A 16,905-nucleotide genomic window follows, 5' to 3' on the forward strand; every position below is an offset into this window, starting at 1 on the left:
CAGGAAGTGTTCGGTACTAGCACAGTACAGGCAGAGATTCTCCATGCGGCGTCGTGTCCTCTCTTGGGGTGTCAGGCGAGACCGGTCGACCTGCATAGCCTCCACGGCGGGAGGCACAGGAACAGGTTGCAGGGGACCAGAGGAGAGAGGAGCCGGGGAGAAGAAACGCCTCGTGCGAACAGAGTCCATATCCTGGCGGAGCTCCTGACGCCGTTCGGAAAAACGCATGTCAATGCGAGTGGCAAGATGGATGAGTTCATGTAGGTTAGCAGGGATTTCTCGTGCGGCCAGAACATCTTTAATGTTGCTGGATAGGCCTTTTTTAAAGGTCGCGCAGAGTGCCTCATTATTCCAGGATAATTCTGAAGCAAGGGTACGGAACTGTACGGCATACTCGCCAACGGAAGAATTACCCTGGACCAGGTTCAACAGGGCAGTCTCAGCAGAAGAGGCTCGGGCAGGTTCCTCAAAAACACTTCGAATTTCCGAGAAGAAGGAGTGTACAGAGGCAGTGACGGGGTCATTGCGGTCCCAGAGCGGTGTGGCCCAAGCCAGGGCTTTTCCAGACAGCAGGCTGACTACGAAAGCCACTTTAGACCTTTCGGTGGGGAACTGGTCCGACATCATCTCCAAGTGTAATGAACATTGGGAAAGAAAGCCACGGCAAAACTTAGAGTCCCCATCAAATTTATCCGGCAAGGATAGTCGTATTCCAGAAGCGGCCACTCGCTGCGGAGGAGGTACAGGAGCTGGCGGAGGAGATGATTGCTGGAGCTGTGGTAGTAACTGTTGTAGCATAACAGTCAGTTGAGACAGCTGTTGGCCTTGTTGCGCAATCTGTTGTGACTGCTGGGCGACCACCGTGGTGAGGTCAGCGACAACTGGCAGAGGAACTTCAGCGGGATCCATGGCCGGATCTACTGTCACGATGCCGGCTGGCAGGTGGTGGATCCTCTGTGCCAGAGAGGGATTGGCGTGGACCGTGCTAGAGGATCGGTTCTAAGTCACTACTGGTTTTCACCAGAGCCCGCCGCAAAGCGGGATGGTCTTGCTGCGGCGGTAGTGACCAGGTCGTATCCCCTAGCAACGGCTCAACCTCTCTGGCTGCTGAAGAAAGGCGCGGTACAAGGGAGTAGACAGAAGCAAGGTCGGACGTAGCAGAAGGTCGGGGCAGGCAGCAAGGATCGTAGTCAGGGGCAACGGCAGAAGGTCTGGAATCACAGGCAAGGAACACACAAGGAACGCTTTCACTGGCACTAGGGCAACAAGATCCGGCGAGGGAGTGAAGGGGAAGTGAGGTGATATAGGGAAGTGCACAGGTGTAAACACTAATTGGAACCACTGCACCAATCAGCGGTGCAGTGGCCCTTTAAATCGCAAAGACCCGGCGCGCGCGCGCCCTAGGGAGCGGGGCCGCGCGCGCCGGGACAGAACTGACGGGGAGCGAGTCAGGTACGGGAGCCGGGGTGCGCATCGCGAGCGGGCGCTACCCGCATCGCGAATCGCATCCCGGCCGGAGGTGGTAACGCAGCGCCCCGGGTCCGTGGAACCGACCGGGGCGCTGCAGTGAGGGAAGTGTAGCGAGCGCTCCGGGGAGGAGCGGGGACCCGGAGCGCTCGGCGTAACAGCAGTGTGTATGGACTTCTAATACATTATTTATGCATTACAGCTGGGAAACATCTAACAAATAAAGATGAAATCAAAGGCATACATTGGTTTTCTTGGACGTGTGTGGTTGGACCAGAGGTCAATGGAATATGGCCAAAATATACAGACCTTACTGATATCAATTCAGTGGATGCCAATTTTAATAGCACAGCCTTGGTGACTGGAGATGATTTTGGGCTAGTAAAATTATTCAGGTTCCCTAGCCTTAAAAAAGGTAGGTTGTTGCCTTCTTTGTTTTCCTTTATATAAATGATAATGACTTAAATTCTGTGTATATAAGGCAGACGACAGGAACTGTACAAAGAAGGCAAGGTTGTTAAGTGGGCATCAGTCTGATCTAGAGGGTCATTTATATTTTTATGTAATCTGTTGTCATAATGTAAGGGTGCTGTAAGAGGTGAAGTGGTACATAGAGACATATCAAAAGTTTTGTTCGGTCTGCGCCTTGGTATTCAAACCCCAACCACTAGATAAAGCCTGGAGAAGTGTTCTAAGCACGTTCTCTCCCAGCTCTGAACCGCGTGACAGAGAGGTAAGAGAAGCGCTCAGCTACATGCTTCTTTTCCTGCTCGTTCTAGCAATGTCTAAAGTTCTTTTTCATGACGGGAACACTTTGGAGAGGATTTATCGCAACCCGTCCAGAGCAAAAGTTGCTGAGTTGCCCATAGCAACCAATCAGATGACTTCTTTCATTTTTCAAAAATGAAAGAAACATTCGGCTTGGTTGCTATACGCAAATGCCCCACTCTTCCTAAGCCAACTCAGCCATTTTTCCTGTGGACAGATTTTGATAGATTTACCCCCTTTAAGTTTTTTGTTTTCCCATATTTTGTGTGGCTCATTGCTGTCCCTATGTTATAGCAACACTGTATTGAAAGCTGGTCTCCATGGCATGTCCAGACCCTGTCTGTGCTTCTGGGCACCAGTTAACATGGTTTCCTGGCTGCCAGCTTTGCAGTTGGAGGTACACAGCACCAGCAAAGGCCGACTTAGAGCCCGGCTCTAGAGTGCATTGTGGTGTTCAGGTAGAGGGAGGAGAAAGGATATAGAGTTTGGTGACAGATAAGAGAGTTTGGAACAGTCACATGTAGTGCCATACAGATCTGATGAAAGTGGTCTGGTCTGGTGTGGGCAGTGAAGGCTTTAGCCTAGATTTAGAGTGACCAGTGGTTTTGTGAGACTTTAAAGTTCAAAGGATCAGGGTGGCACTAGAGTGTGGCGTGGTGCACGAGGACAATACGAATCCAAATGTAAAGAAATCAATCCTGACACTCACTTTTTCTTTTCCAATGTGTTTAAAAATGAATGTGTTTATTAGTTTATTTATTAATGCGTTAATAAACACGTTCTCATATTGGAAAAGAAACAGTGAGTGCCGGGATTCATTTCTTTACATTTGTTATTGTGAGACTGGCTGCCCTGAGTTCTTCTAAGGGGCTTGTTGATCCCAGTCCCAGTCAGTCAACTGGTGGCCAAAAAGGATCAACAAATAGCCAAGTGTGTGGTTGGAAAACAAGTAACACTGTACACTGCAAGTTAAAGAAGTCCTTTGTTAAAGGGGCTATCCAGGAATAGAAAAACAGAGCTCATTTCTTCCAATAACCGATCCCCATCTGTCTCCAGGTTGCGTGTGGTATTACAACTTGGCTACATTCAATTCAATGGAACTGAGCTTCAGAACCACACCCAACCTAGAGACAGATGGGGAGCGTCTAAGGCTAAGTTTCCACTTGATTTTTTGTCTGGCAGTTTTTGGATATCTGCCACTGCAGTTTTTAGCCAAAGTCAGAAGTGGATCCATTAGGGAGGAGAAGTTTAAGTCCTTCAATTCTGTTTCCCATTCCTTTTGAATACACTTCTGGCTTTGGCTTAAAAACTGCAGTGGCAGATATCCAAAAACTGCCAGAAAAAGAACCAAGTGAAATCTTAGCCTAAGAAATTAGCCCCTACACAGTGTTGTCTGTAGTCTGTTACCAGGGAGACACATACACATTTTTGCTTGCAAAAGAATCCATCCAGGACAACATTTTTACTTTTCTATGTTATTTATAACTCTGAAGTCAGCTAACAGTGTTTGTTCTCTATGGAGAGAACTCTTTTATTCTTTCTTAATCATTTGCTAATAGGAATTGCCCAAAAATGATGGCAACAAGGCCGCTCGGTACTAATACATCACCTTCTGTAGTTCTTCCAATCCACCTATATGTTTCATCATGCATTTTTTACATCAGTAATTGTAAAATCCCCTTTAACTTCCCTGAGGCATGAGGAAGAATTATGTATCAATGGATTTCTGTGTGCACTGATATGGATTAGGCTGATTTAGAAAGCGTGGGCTGTATCCTCCTCCAAGTTAAGGGCGATGTATAATAGATGGTGTTTGTGCGTTTCTTACTATTTGTTAGCTGATGCAGTCAGTATGTATTAGCGTTACATGTGTGAGTATACCCAATGCTTCTCACAATGAACGTGGGATGTGATCATTTGAGTACAGATTGGGTACAGATTTCTTCATCTCATTTTGGAATACAAGTCTTAAATATTTATGATATGGATGGAAGGAAAATGTGCGCCTTTTTAGAACACATGAATTATTATTTGTAAAGATGAAGCTGTCAAGAAACAAAATAGCAATTGAGTTTTGGGTCTGTTAAATAATGCAGCAGATCTTTCTCATCCTGTGTATGAATGTTGACACATGTTGCATTTACATTGCATGGCGCTACTGCTAAACAACCAAACCTGTGTACAAACTAGAAACACTCATGGGCTGCTGAACTATACTAATATTGTACTTACAGCTTAGTAGTAGAACATTTCATTGCCCCCCTGGAGAAATCTTTAGATCCCAGTTTTCATTTTAAAGCACCAGCAAAAGTTAGAAAAGTAAAGGGGTACTCTGGTGGAGAATATATATATATATATATATATATATATATATATATATAGGGGAATATGCAAAGCAGCTCATTATATCACCTTCTCAGGCGATGTTCCCTGGTATCAGCTTAGCTCCAGTTACGGAATATAAAAAACTCATCGGGATTTATGCCAAGCCAGACTTACTCCCCAAAAGGGAAGTTTCTACCCATCTGCAGACAGCTGTTTCGGGGTTCTTGCCCCTCGTCAGTACAGAGCAGGGTGATCTGGCTTGGCTGAGATTAGGGGCCCTCATCTCAGCCAAGCCAGATCACCCTGCTCTGTACTGACGAGGGGCAAGAACCCCGAAACAGCTGTCTGCAGATGGGTAGAAACTTCCCATTTTGGGAGTAAGTCTGGCTTGGCATTAATCCCGATCAGTTTTTTAAATTCTGTAACTGGAGCTAAGCTGATACCAGGGAACATCGCCTGAGAAGGTGATGTGATGAGCTGCTTTGTATATTCCCCTACCCAGAATACCCGAGTGCTAGGAGGCCCTTGAAAGCTCCGTCACACCAGGAGTGGTGAACTCGCCAGAGTTAAATACTCATCCCCTATATATATATATATATATATATATATATATATATTTATTTTATTTTTGTATTTTTATTATTATTATTATTATTATTATTTTTTTATCAACTGGTGCCAAAAAGTTAAACAGATTTGTAAATTACTTCTATTAAAAAATCTTAATCCTTCTATTACTTATTAGCTGCTGAATACTACAGAGGAAATTATTTTCATTTTGGATTTCTTTTCTGTCTGTCCACAGTGCTGTCTGCTGACACCTCTGTACATTTTAGGAACTGTGCAGAGCAGCATAGGTTTGCTCTCGGGATTTTCTCCTGCTCTGGACAGTTCCTGACACGGACAGAGGTGTCAGCAGAGAGCAATGTGGACAGACAGAAAAGAAATCCAAAAAGAAAAGAATTTCCTCTGTAGTATACAGCCGCTAATAAGTACTAGAAGCATTAAGTTTTTTTAATAGAAGTAATTTACAAATCTTGTACAGGGCAAAGTGCAGTCAGCTCGACCCAGTCCTCAGCACAGCAAAGAGCCTCCAAAAATAGCAATAGAACAACAGAAGCCAGTGGTAAAAATATTGTCACCTTTATTTCATCCAGGTTAAAACATTGACATGGAATGGTCTCAGGAACATCGGTAATGAGATAAAACTCAGAAAACGCTCGGCATGACTCTTTTCAGGTCATGTGCATCTTATGAAAGGTCACATGACCTGAAACGCATCATGCCGAGCGTTTCCTGAGTTTTATCTCATTACCGATGTTCCTGAGACCATTCCATGTCAATGTTTTAACCTGGATGAAATAAAGGTGAAGTTACTTTTACCATTGGCTTCTGTTGATTTAAAAAAAAAGTTTTTCACCAGAGTACCCCTTTAAATAAGACATAAAACCAAGATAGCTGCTCCACAAACGGCTGGATAAATCAGGTGCTGAGACCAAGGTAATATTAGGGAATTTTATTACCCACAATGCAATGCATTTCGCGGAGAATCCGCTTCCTCAGGCTGCCTGAGAAAGCGGATTGTGAGTAATAAAATTCCCTCATCTCACCTTGGCCTCAGTGTCTGATTAATCCAGCCATTTGTGGAGGAGCTATCTTGGTTTTATGCTGTATATTGGCGTGGAGCGGCTGCAGAGACCTAACATTATATATACCCTACCCCATTGTGGATCTTGGTCGTAATACAACTTGCCATGATAAGCACAGTTCACATTTAGCGTTACCATTTATCCCAAGGTATTACACTACGGAGCGCATCCTGTTGTTTTTTTTATCTCTCTAGCCTTTAAAGGGGTACTCCGGTGGAAAATATATATGTTTTTAAATCAACTGGTGCCAGAAAGTTAAACAGATTTGTAAATGACTTCTATTTAAAAATCTTTACCCTTCCAGTACTTTTTAGCAGCTGTATGCTACAGAGGAAATTCTTTCTTTATGAATTTTTTGTCTTGTCCACAGTGCTCTCTGCTGACACCTCTGTCCGTGTCAGGAACTGTCCAGAGCAGCATTGGTTTGCAATGGGGATTTTCTCCTGCTCTGGACAGTTCCTGATACATGCATCAGATGTCAGCAGAGAGCACTGTGGACAAGACAAAAAAGAAATTCAAAAAGAAAAGAATTTCCTCTGTAGCATACAGCTGCTAAAAAGTATTGGAAGGGTAAAGATTTTTTTTATTAGAAGTTGTTTACAAATCTGTTTCCCTTTCTGGCACCAGTTGATTTAAAAATAAAAATGTTTTCCACCGAAGTACCCCTTTAAATAAGAGACTCAATTGTTTTTCATGGGCTAGTCCCTTTTTACTGTCCTTAATATTCCTATGGAAATATAGGTGAACCGAAATACTGAATGTATTCAGTGCACTACATACTGCCGCTTATCATTAGGCATTGTACATATACAGTTTCATTTTTTATATGCAGATTCCAGCACCAATTTTGTGTTGGAATTAATGTGAACACTGCATAGAATCAGGCAATTCATAGAGAAGAGTAATGAATGCACTCACCATTAAGAGAACTTGCTTGAAGAACTTTATTCTTAAAAAGCAGTGAAAGTAAAGCGGGTAGAATCAAGGAGCAACCTTGCGGCCGCGAGGTTGCTCCTTGATTCTACCCGCTGTACTTTCACTGCATTTTAAGAATAAAGTTCTTCAAGCAAGTTCTCCTAATGGGTGAGTGCATTCATTACTCTTCTTTATGAATTGCCACATCTTTCAGGACTTTGTCTTCATCATTGAATAGCACCCCCGTACATGATCCTCCATGTGTGTCTCTGCCTCTCCTGCCAGTGGGACGCATAGCTAACTGTGCTGGACCATTTCTACATTGTGTGACTGCATAGAATCTGCTGGGGCTGAACTGCATCCAAAACCATGGTCGCTGGTGCATATCTTCTGCAAATTTTACATTAATGTCCCTGTGATTTACAAAAACTTTTTACATGTCACAGAATTTTTGATCAGTCAGTGTCTCAGTGTTGATCATTAGAACAAGCCGGGAGCAGCGCCCAGTTATGCGTTTTACTTCTCTGCTCGCCGCGATCTCCGTCCAGTTGTACCAGGCAGACTACAGTATAAGTCTCTGGAGCTCGTCTAATATAACTGATCGCAGTGAGCAGAGTTGGGCAGTGCACACCTATGCACGTTTTCCCTCTCGTTCTAATGATTAGTGGTGAGAACCCTAACATAAAGTTTGTATGCACTATGCACTTTTTGGGCTCTTTTTGCTTTTCGATTCGGTCAGTCCTTTTTTAATTTTGTATGTCTCTGACACGTAAAACGTTTTTTTTTTACTGACAGGAACACTTTAATGACTAGTCCTTCCAACCAGCTGGCTGAAATACAGACATCTCATTGGCTGCAATGGGAATTTTCTGGGTTCTTTGTGTAGAGAGTGTAGCTGGGGACCTGCTTTTAGCTGACTAATTTCTAACAAATCTGCTATCTTTCTCTTATTAAAGGAGCCAAGTTTCGTAAATACGTTGGCCATTCTGCACATGTCACGAATGTCCGCTGGTCACATGACTTCCAGTGGGCATTGAGCACCGGGGGAGCTGACCACTCTGTTTTTCAGTGGAGATTTATTCCTGAAGGAATGGTAAATGGGATTATTGAAACTCCTCCTCAAGGTAGGTGCAACACTTCTTTTGTATTAATGAGGTATTGTGTATGGGCCCACCTTTGACATAAAAAAGGTTTAGAGTGTAAATTCAGTCAAAGTGATCATATCTAATATCTGATATATACATGTCAGGGTATTTTATTGGTGTACTTGGATTACCAGTCACCACTGACTTTCAGGACAAATATGCTCGGCCCAATTGGCAGTGCCCAGCATTAACCCTGAGTCCTGGCTGCTGATAGCAGTCGGGAGCCACCAGGTTTGAAGCGTGCTCACGAGCTGAGTAGGCTTTAAACCCTGGTAATGGGACCAGGGCGTAAATGTACGCCATTGGTCCTTAAGTATCGGGACACAAGGGCGTACATGTACACCCTTCGTTCCCAACAGGTTAAAGAGGTATTCTGGTATAAGAACATTGTATTTAAAGAAAACTATCACCCCAGAACATATAACTTACTAATTTAGTATATAGTTACACATTGTACTATAGTGTGTTTTTTCTTGAAATAACTCTAACAGAAAGTTGTGTAGTCCTCTCATTGTCAGTGAGGTGTTGTCTCAGCAACTCCATGTCTCCTCCCTCTCTCCTGCGACAACATATCCTTTGCTGCTTCAGAAGGCTTGACTGGATCTTGCCTGTGCTGAAGCCCCTCTCATCACCTCTAATCAGTTCCTGCAGCTACATCACTATCTCTTTGTCACATACATACTGTCATGGCCGTAAATGGCGGCACCGCTGAAATTTTTCTAGAAAATTAGAAAGTATTAGTATTAGAAAGTATTTCTCACAGAAAAGGATTGCAGTAACACATGTTTTGCTATACACATGTTTATTTCCTTTGTGTGTATTGGAACTAAACCAAAAAAGGGAGGAAAAAAAGAAAATTGGACATACTGTCACACCAAACTCGGAAAATGGTCTGGACAAAATTATTGGCACCCTTAACTTAATATTTGGTAGCACACCCTTTAATTAGTCGCTTCCTATAACCATCAATAAGCTTCTTACACCTCTCAGCCGGAATTTTGGACCACTCTTCCTTTGCAAACTGCTCCAGGTCTCTCTTATTGGAAGGCGCCTTTTTACAACAGCAATTTTAAGAACTCTCCACAGGTGCTCAATCGGATTTAGATCTGGACTCATTGCTGCCACTTCAGAACTCTCCAGCGCTTTGTTGCCATCCATTTCTGCATATTTTTTTGAGGTATGGTTGCGGTCATTGTCCTGCTGGAAGACCCAAGATCTCGGACGCAAACCCAGCTTTCTGACACTGGGCGGTACAGTGCAACCCAAAATCCATTGTTAATCCTCAGATTTCATGATGCCTTGCACACATTCACACTCTTTCTGTGTGCTTAGTGTGGCACACACAGACATGCAAAGACTAAGTGAACTTCTCTCCATTTTATCTACTTTAACCTCTTCAGGACGTGGGGCGTATGCATATGCCCGGCATCCCGAGTCCTTAAGTATGTAGGGCGTATGCATACGCCCGTGGGATTTCCGGTCCCCGCTGCTATCCGGTTGGGGACCGGACCGGGATGCCTGCTGGAATCATTCAGCAGGCATCCCGGCACATCGCCGAGGGGGGTCCAGAGACCCCCCTATGTCGGCGATTGCAGAAAATCGCATGTCAATTCAGTGACAGCCCCGATCATCCTGAGGGATAGGAGCGAGGTCGCAGTGCTGCGATCTCCTCCTATCCCCTGCCATTGGTCAGAACTAAATTCTGACCAATGGCAGCTCAGGACAGTGGGTTGCTATGGAAACCCCCCGTTCTGCCCACCCCTGGGTGTCTGGCAGAACTGGGTGAGAAGATGGAGGCCGGTACCTGGAGGAGAAGATGCGTGGGGACCGCCGATCGTCGCTGGAGACTGCGGAGATCACGGCGCATGTAGGGAAGCGACGGGGGGGCTCAAGGAAAGTTGCAGTTAAGCAATCTTTACTGTGGCAACCACTAGGAAGGCCGAACTGCAACTCCCAGTATGCCCAGACTGTCTGGGCATGCTGGGAGTTGTAGTTTTGCAACATCTGGAGGGTCACAGTTTGGAGACCACTGTTACAGTGGTGCCCAAATGGTGGCCCTCCAGATGTTGCCAAACTACAACTCTCAGCATGCCTAGACTGCCCAGGCATGCTTAGAGTTGTAGTTCTGTAACATCTGTTCCTTCAGATTTTGCAATTTTCATGAAATTTTTGAAAATTGCTGCTTTACTTTTGAAGCCCTCTGATTTTTCAAAACGTAAAAATACGTCCATTTTATGATACCAACATAAAGTGGACATATTGTATTTGTGAATAAAAATAACATTTATTTGGAATATCCATTTTCCTTACAAGCAAAGAGCTTCAACGTTAGAAAAATGCAACATTTTCTAAATTTCCATGAAATTTGGGGATTTTTAACCAAAAAGGATGCAAGTAACGCCGAAAATTTACCACAAAAATAAAGTAGAATATGTCACGAATAAACTATCTGAGAATCAGAATATTCGGCAAAAGCATTTTAGAGTTATTAATGCGTGAAGTGACAGTGGTCAAAATTGCGAAAAAGGGCTCAGTCCCAAAGGTGAAAAAGGGCTGCGTCCTTAAGGGGTTAAGGTGTGATTTTTATATTGCCCACACCTGTTACTTGCCCCAGGTGAGTGTAAAGGAGCATTTCATTGTTTTTAAGGAAGTATTACGGTAAATGGAAAGTATTAAAAGTTGTTTCTAACGACAGTAACGATTTAAAGGAGAACTCCAGAATATAAAAATTGTCGCCCATACTGCCGGCAGTAAAAAAAATAAACATGTACATACCTTCCTTCGCTTCCCCGGGGGTCTCCGCCGAGATCCTATTCCTGGTTGCCGGTGGTCGCAGAGTCTTACTGCGCTCAGCCAATCACCAGCTGCAGTGAAGTCCCGACTCGGCCGGAGATAGGCTGAGCAGCAGTGTAACGTTTTCGGCACCGGCAGCAGGTGCCGGTGTAGTGAAGAATTTTGTGTCCTGAAGTGTTCTCACACTACCGATCAGCCTATCACCGGCCGAGTCGGGCTTCGCTGCGGCTGGTGATTGGCTGAGCGCAGTATGACTCATCCGACCACCGGCAACCAGGAAGAGGATCACGACGGAGACCAGAGCTGGTTACCGGAGGCCCCGAGGAGCGGAGGAAGGTATGTACATCTTTATTTTTTTTTCTGCCGGCATTATGGGCCACAATTTTTATATTCTGGAGTTCTCCTTTAAGCTTTTTCATTCAGACAGTGAAGATGAAATGACACGTCAGTTATTACATCATGTAGTTCTGCATTTAGAGGTTTTTTTTTTTATCATATGCCTGGAATAAAAGACAAATGAAAGACCTAATAATCTCCTATCATTTGGATGAACTTTTATTTTTGCTCTACTTTTAAAAGTGGTTGTGATTCCTTCTAACCATGTAGGCTTCAAGTATAATGTCCATTTTCACAGCTCACAGCCCCATCAAATAGAACAGAACAGAAGACTTAGGTTTAAAGTAATTATTGGATCTTCAAAGACTCCAGCCAAGCATGTGACCTAAAATAGAGAATAACATGTTTAGGGGATATGATGAAGGGATTGCATGAAAACGATTTTACATATTTTTGCTGACAAGTCAAGAAGTGGATCTGTGGAGACAGCAGGATAAGAATATAGATTTACTGCAAGACTTGACGTATAGCACTGGTTAATGATAAATATAGAATATGACTAGAAGGGTCTTCTTGTCGTTGTTGGGTCACAGTACATTTATAAACCACATGTTATCTAGTGTGTATAAACCTACCAAGACCGCACACACAAGACAAACATGTGTAAACCTGTACTGCTCATTTCAGCATTGACATATGTATTTACTTATTTATGTAATTTTTAAAAATCTTTTTGGAATTGTGATTTAATAGAAACAAATGGCCTAAATGGACACTGTCACTTTTTATGGTTGTTTAAAAAATGTTTTATGAATATTTAATAAAGAAAACAGCTACTAAAAAATCCCACCATTAGGGGTCTTCATACCTACTGGGTAGGTATGGGTAGGTCCTGCAGCAGGATCAGGCTTGTCCATGAGTCAGACAAGAGATGACTCATGGACAAGGCTGCACGAGCAGACAAACCAATCACCTCCCATCACAACAAGGGAGGGACACACCCCCTTCCCCTGAGAGGATTTCTAAGGGTGCTTTCACACCACGTTTTGTACTTATGGTTCCCGAATACGGCTGGGAGGAGGGGGGCGGCCTCCGGTCGGCTGCGTTTTCGGCCGTATGCGGTTTCCCGACCGCAGGCAAAAACGTGGTCAACCGTGTTTTTGCCTATGGTCGGGAAACCGCATACGGCCGAAAACGCAGCCGACCGGAGGCTGCGGTTCACTCCGGTCGGCTCACAGACATGCATTAAATACGGTTCCCGAAAACGGCTGAGTGCGGGCGCCGCGATTAAGCCCCGCCCCCCTCCTCCCAGCCGTATTCGGGAACCGTAAGTACAAAACGTGGTGTGAAAGCACCCTTACACTGTGAGCTAATGAAAAGAGGTATTTTTATAATAAATTTAGGAGATAGAGGCATAAAAATTAGATGTACATGTGACCGGTTCAAAGCAATGTATAGTATAAAAGTAATATATAAAGTAAGCACTTTTCATCTTCAGCATGCAGATCATTTCTATAGCTTAGACACAAGTGTTTCATAAGATTTTTATGATTTTTTAAGTATAGATGGACCTTTCATTTTTTACATTCTTATAGTAAATGAACCTTGTTTTTGACCTTGGCTTTATGTTTTTTTATTGGTTTGTTGGTTTAAATGTAAAATGGGGATCATATTTTAGGGGAGGTATATTTTTTTACCACTGCCTAAAACAATAAAGGAAACACATACATTAAAATATTAGGGTTCATACACACGACTTTACCTCTGTGTAACAGCACCACAGCTGTCCTGAGGTTTTGTGTGGTATTACAATTTTTTCTATTTACTTCAATGGAACTGAGCTGCAATACCACACACAACCTGAGAACATGTGCGGTGCTGTTTTTAGAAAAAAAAAATTCTAATCCAGGATAACCCATTTTCTTTTGCTACCTATGTAAAAGTCAAGTTATGTTGAACAAACACAGTTCACACTTCACTGGTGCAGTTTGCACATTTGTACACAGTGCCATATTGCTCAGTATTTTTTATGATCATGTTCGTGAGGCCTAAACCTTTGTCAAAAAAATGAATGGCCAGTTTTATCAACCTGACAAAGGAAAAAAACTTGCTGACTTTCCCATAGCAACCAATCACAGTCCAGCTTTTGTTTTACCAGAGCAACTTAAAGCTATGTTCACACACAGAATTTTGCTCAGTATTCTTAACCAAAACCAGAGGAACTGACTCAGAACAAGCTGCAAATATTTTCATTGTAGCTTTACGTCTTTGTCAGTTGCACTCCTGGAGTTTGTTTAAAATATTGTCCAATGTTTGAACATAGCCTAAAAATGTGTGTGTGTATATATATATATATATATATATAGTTATATATGTATAGATATATATATGTATACAGTCATGGCCGTAAATGTTGGCAGGAAAATGAAGTATTTCTCACAGAAAAGGATTGCAGTAACACATGTTTTGCTATACACATGTTTATTCCCTTTGTTTGTATTGGAACTAAACCAAAAAAGGGAGGAAAAAAAGCAAATTGGACGTAATGTCACATCATACTCCAAAAATGGGCTGGACAATTATTGGCATCCTTTCAAAATTGTGGAAAAATAAGATTGTTTCAAGCATGTGATGCTACTTTAAACTTACCTGGGGGCAAATAATAAGTGTGGGCAATATAAAAATCACACCTGAAAGCAGATAAAAAGGAGAGAAGTTCACTTAGTCTTTACATTGTGCTTTTGTGTGTGCCACACTATGCATGGACAACAGAAAGAGGAGAAGAGAACTTTCTGAAGATTTGAGAACCAAAATTGTGGAAAAATATCAACAATCTCAAGGTTACAAGTCCATCTCCAGAGATCTAGATTTGCCTTTGTCCACAGTGTGCAACATTATCAAGAAGTCTGCAACCCATGGCACTGTAGCTAATCTCCCTGGGTGTGGACGGAAGAGAAAAATTGATGAAAGGTGTCAATGCAGGATAGTCCGGATGGTGGATAAGCAGCCCCAAACAAGTCCCAAGGATATTCAAGCTGTCCTGCAGGCTCAGGGAGCATCAGTGTCAGCGTGAACTATCCGTTGACATTTAAATGAAATGAAACACTATGGCAGGAGACCCAGGAGGACCCCACTGCTGACACAGAGACATAAAAAAAGCAAGACTACATTTTGCCAAAATGAACTTGAGTAAGCCAAAATCCTTCTGGGAAAATGTCTTGTGGACAGATGAGACCAAGATAGAGCTTTTTGGTAAAGCACATTATTCTACTGTTTACCGAAAATGGAATGAGGCCTACAAAGAAAAGAACGCAGTACCTACAGTGAAATATGGTGGAGGTTCAATTATGTTTTGGGGTTGGTTTGCTGCCTCTGGCACTGGTTGCCTTGAATGTGTGCAAGGCATCATGAAATCTGAGGATTACAGATTTTGGGTCGCACTGTACAGCCCAGTGTCAGAAAGCTGGGTTTGCATGCAAGATCTTGGGTCTTCCAGCAGGACAATAACATACATATGTAAAAAAGAACCCAGAAATGGATGGGAACAAAGCGCTGGAGAGTTCTGAAGTGGCCAGCAATGAGTCCAGATCTAAATCCCATTGAACACCTGTGAAGGGATCTTAAAATGGCTGTTGGGAAAAGGCGCCTTCCAATAAGAGAGACCTGGAGCAGTTTGCAAAGGAAGAGTGGTCCAACATTCCGGCTGAGAGGTGTAAGAAGCTTATTGATGGTTATAGGAAGCGACTGATTTCAGTTATTTTTTCCAAAGGCTGTGACACCAAATATTAACCCCTTAACGACGCAGGACGTAAATGTACGTCCTGATGCTGATAGCAGCCAGGGACCTGCCGGTAATGGCAGATGTCCGCCATTAACCCCTCAGATGCTGTGATCAATACAGATCACGGCATCTGCAGCGCTGCGGTCACTAAAATGGATGATTGGATCATCCAGAACGTCATATGGAGGTCCTCTCACCTGCCTCCACTTCCTTCCAAAGGTCTTCTGCTCTTGTCTGAGAGCGAGCAGACCAGAGCAGAAGATGACTGATAATACTGATCAGTGCTATGCCCTATGCATAGCACTGAACAGTATTAGCAATCGTATGATTGCTATAAATAGTCCCCTATGGGGACTATTAAAGTATAATAGTAAAAGTAAAAATTAAAAGTAAACAAAATTAGAAAAATCCCCTCCCCCAATAAAAATCTAAATTGTCAGTTTTTCCCCATTTTACCCCCAAGAAGTGTAAAAATTTTTTTTTTTATAAACCTATTTGGTATCGCCGCGTGTGTAAATATCCGAACTATTAAAATATAATGTTAATTATCCCGTACGGTGAACGGTGTGAACGTAAAAAAAAAAAAAATTTGATAAATTGTGGTTTTCTTATCAATTTCCCCACACAAATAGTATTTTTTTGATTGTGCCATACATTTTATGGTAAAATGAGTGATGTCATTACTAGGGATCGACTGATATCGTTTTTTTAGGGCCGATACCGATACCGATAATCGGTGCAGGTTAGGGCCGATAGCCGATAACTTATACCGATATTTCGGTATAAGTTATCGGCTATTTAACCCCCTGCGACAATGATCTGCAGTGGCTTTTGCGGGGCCATAGGCCGCCGCCGCCACCACCCGCTTCTCTCCCCTACCTGCCAGGGTGCTCCGGGCCATCCATCCATCGTTCCTGTAGTGTCCGGGGGCGTTCCGGGTGGAGGGTGGTCCGGTCCGGGCTGTCCTTCTTCTCCGGCGGGCCTCTTCTCCACTCCGGGCAGGCTCCGGCCTAGTACGCTGCATAGACGTCGCTGCGCAGTGACGCCCGTGCGCAGCGACGCACCTGACGTCACGGCGTAGCGGCGTCTATGCAGCATACTAGGCCGGAGCCTGCCCGGAGTTGAGAAGAGGCCCGCCGGAGAAGAAGGACAGCCCGGACCGGACCTGACCACCCTCCACCCGGAACGCCCCCGGACACTACATGAAGGAAGGATGGCCTGGACCACCCCCATTACGGGTAAGTTTAATTTTTTTATTCACTCGGAGGGTGGGGGAGGGGCCCGACCGGTATAGCGTTATGGGAAAAAATCCATACCGGTATACCGCCTAGCATCACGGTGGGGGGTGCGACGCGGTGCGGTGGGTCGGAGGTGCGGTGCGGCGGGTCAAGGGGGTGGCGGTCGTGGTGTGGTGGGGGCGGTGCGGGGGGCGGGGCATTATCGGCTTATCGGCAAGATAATTGCCGATACCGATAATGCCCAAAATCGTGATTATCGGCCGATAATATCGGCCATACCGATAATCGGTCGATCCCTAGTCATTACAAAGGAAAGCAAAAAACAAGCCCTCATAATAGGCTGTGGATGAAAATATAAAAGAGTTATGATTTTTAGAAGGCAAGGAGGAAAAAGCAAAAATGTAAAATTAAAATTGTCCTCAAAGGGGTACTCCAGTGGAAAACTTTTTTTTTAAATCAACTGGTGCCAGAAAGTTAAACAGATTTGT

At 43.7% G+C, this 16,905-nt stretch overlaps 1 protein-coding gene and 1 long non-coding RNA gene across 11 annotated transcripts in view; one reads left to right on the plus strand and one right to left on the minus strand.

Moving 5' to 3' along the window:
* EML6 (EMAP like 6) overlaps nucleotides 1-16,905 on the plus strand; it is a 205,332-nt gene that overhangs the window by 81,908 nt on the left and 106,519 nt on the right. For all 10 annotated transcript variants that reach the window (XR_008891560.1, XM_056567759.1, XM_056567760.1 and 7 more), the window contains exons 10-11: nucleotides 1,670-1,882; nucleotides 8,081-8,248. Coding sequence is in view for 9 of the 10 variants with exons in the window: in XM_056567759.1 (XP_056423734.1) it covers nucleotides 1,670-1,882; nucleotides 8,081-8,248 (381 nt within the window). In the remaining variant the exon portion in view is untranslated. The remainder of the gene's footprint in view (nucleotides 1-1,669; nucleotides 1,883-8,080; nucleotides 8,249-16,905) is intronic.
* The window catches only part of LOC130362767 (uncharacterized), a 79,302-nt gene continuing 73,997 nt past the window's right edge, over nucleotides 11,601-16,905 (minus strand). Inside the window, exon 3 of the long non-coding RNA XR_008891561.1 lies at nucleotides 11,601-11,783. This is a non-coding gene — a long non-coding RNA (uncharacterized LOC130362767). The remainder of the gene's footprint in view (nucleotides 11,784-16,905) is intronic.

Source organism: Hyla sarda, chromosome 3, assembly GCF_029499605.1.
Source record: "Hyla sarda isolate aHylSar1 chromosome 3, aHylSar1.hap1, whole genome shotgun sequence".
In the NCBI taxonomy this organism is placed as follows: domain Eukaryota; kingdom Metazoa; phylum Chordata; class Amphibia; order Anura; family Hylidae; genus Hyla; species Hyla sarda.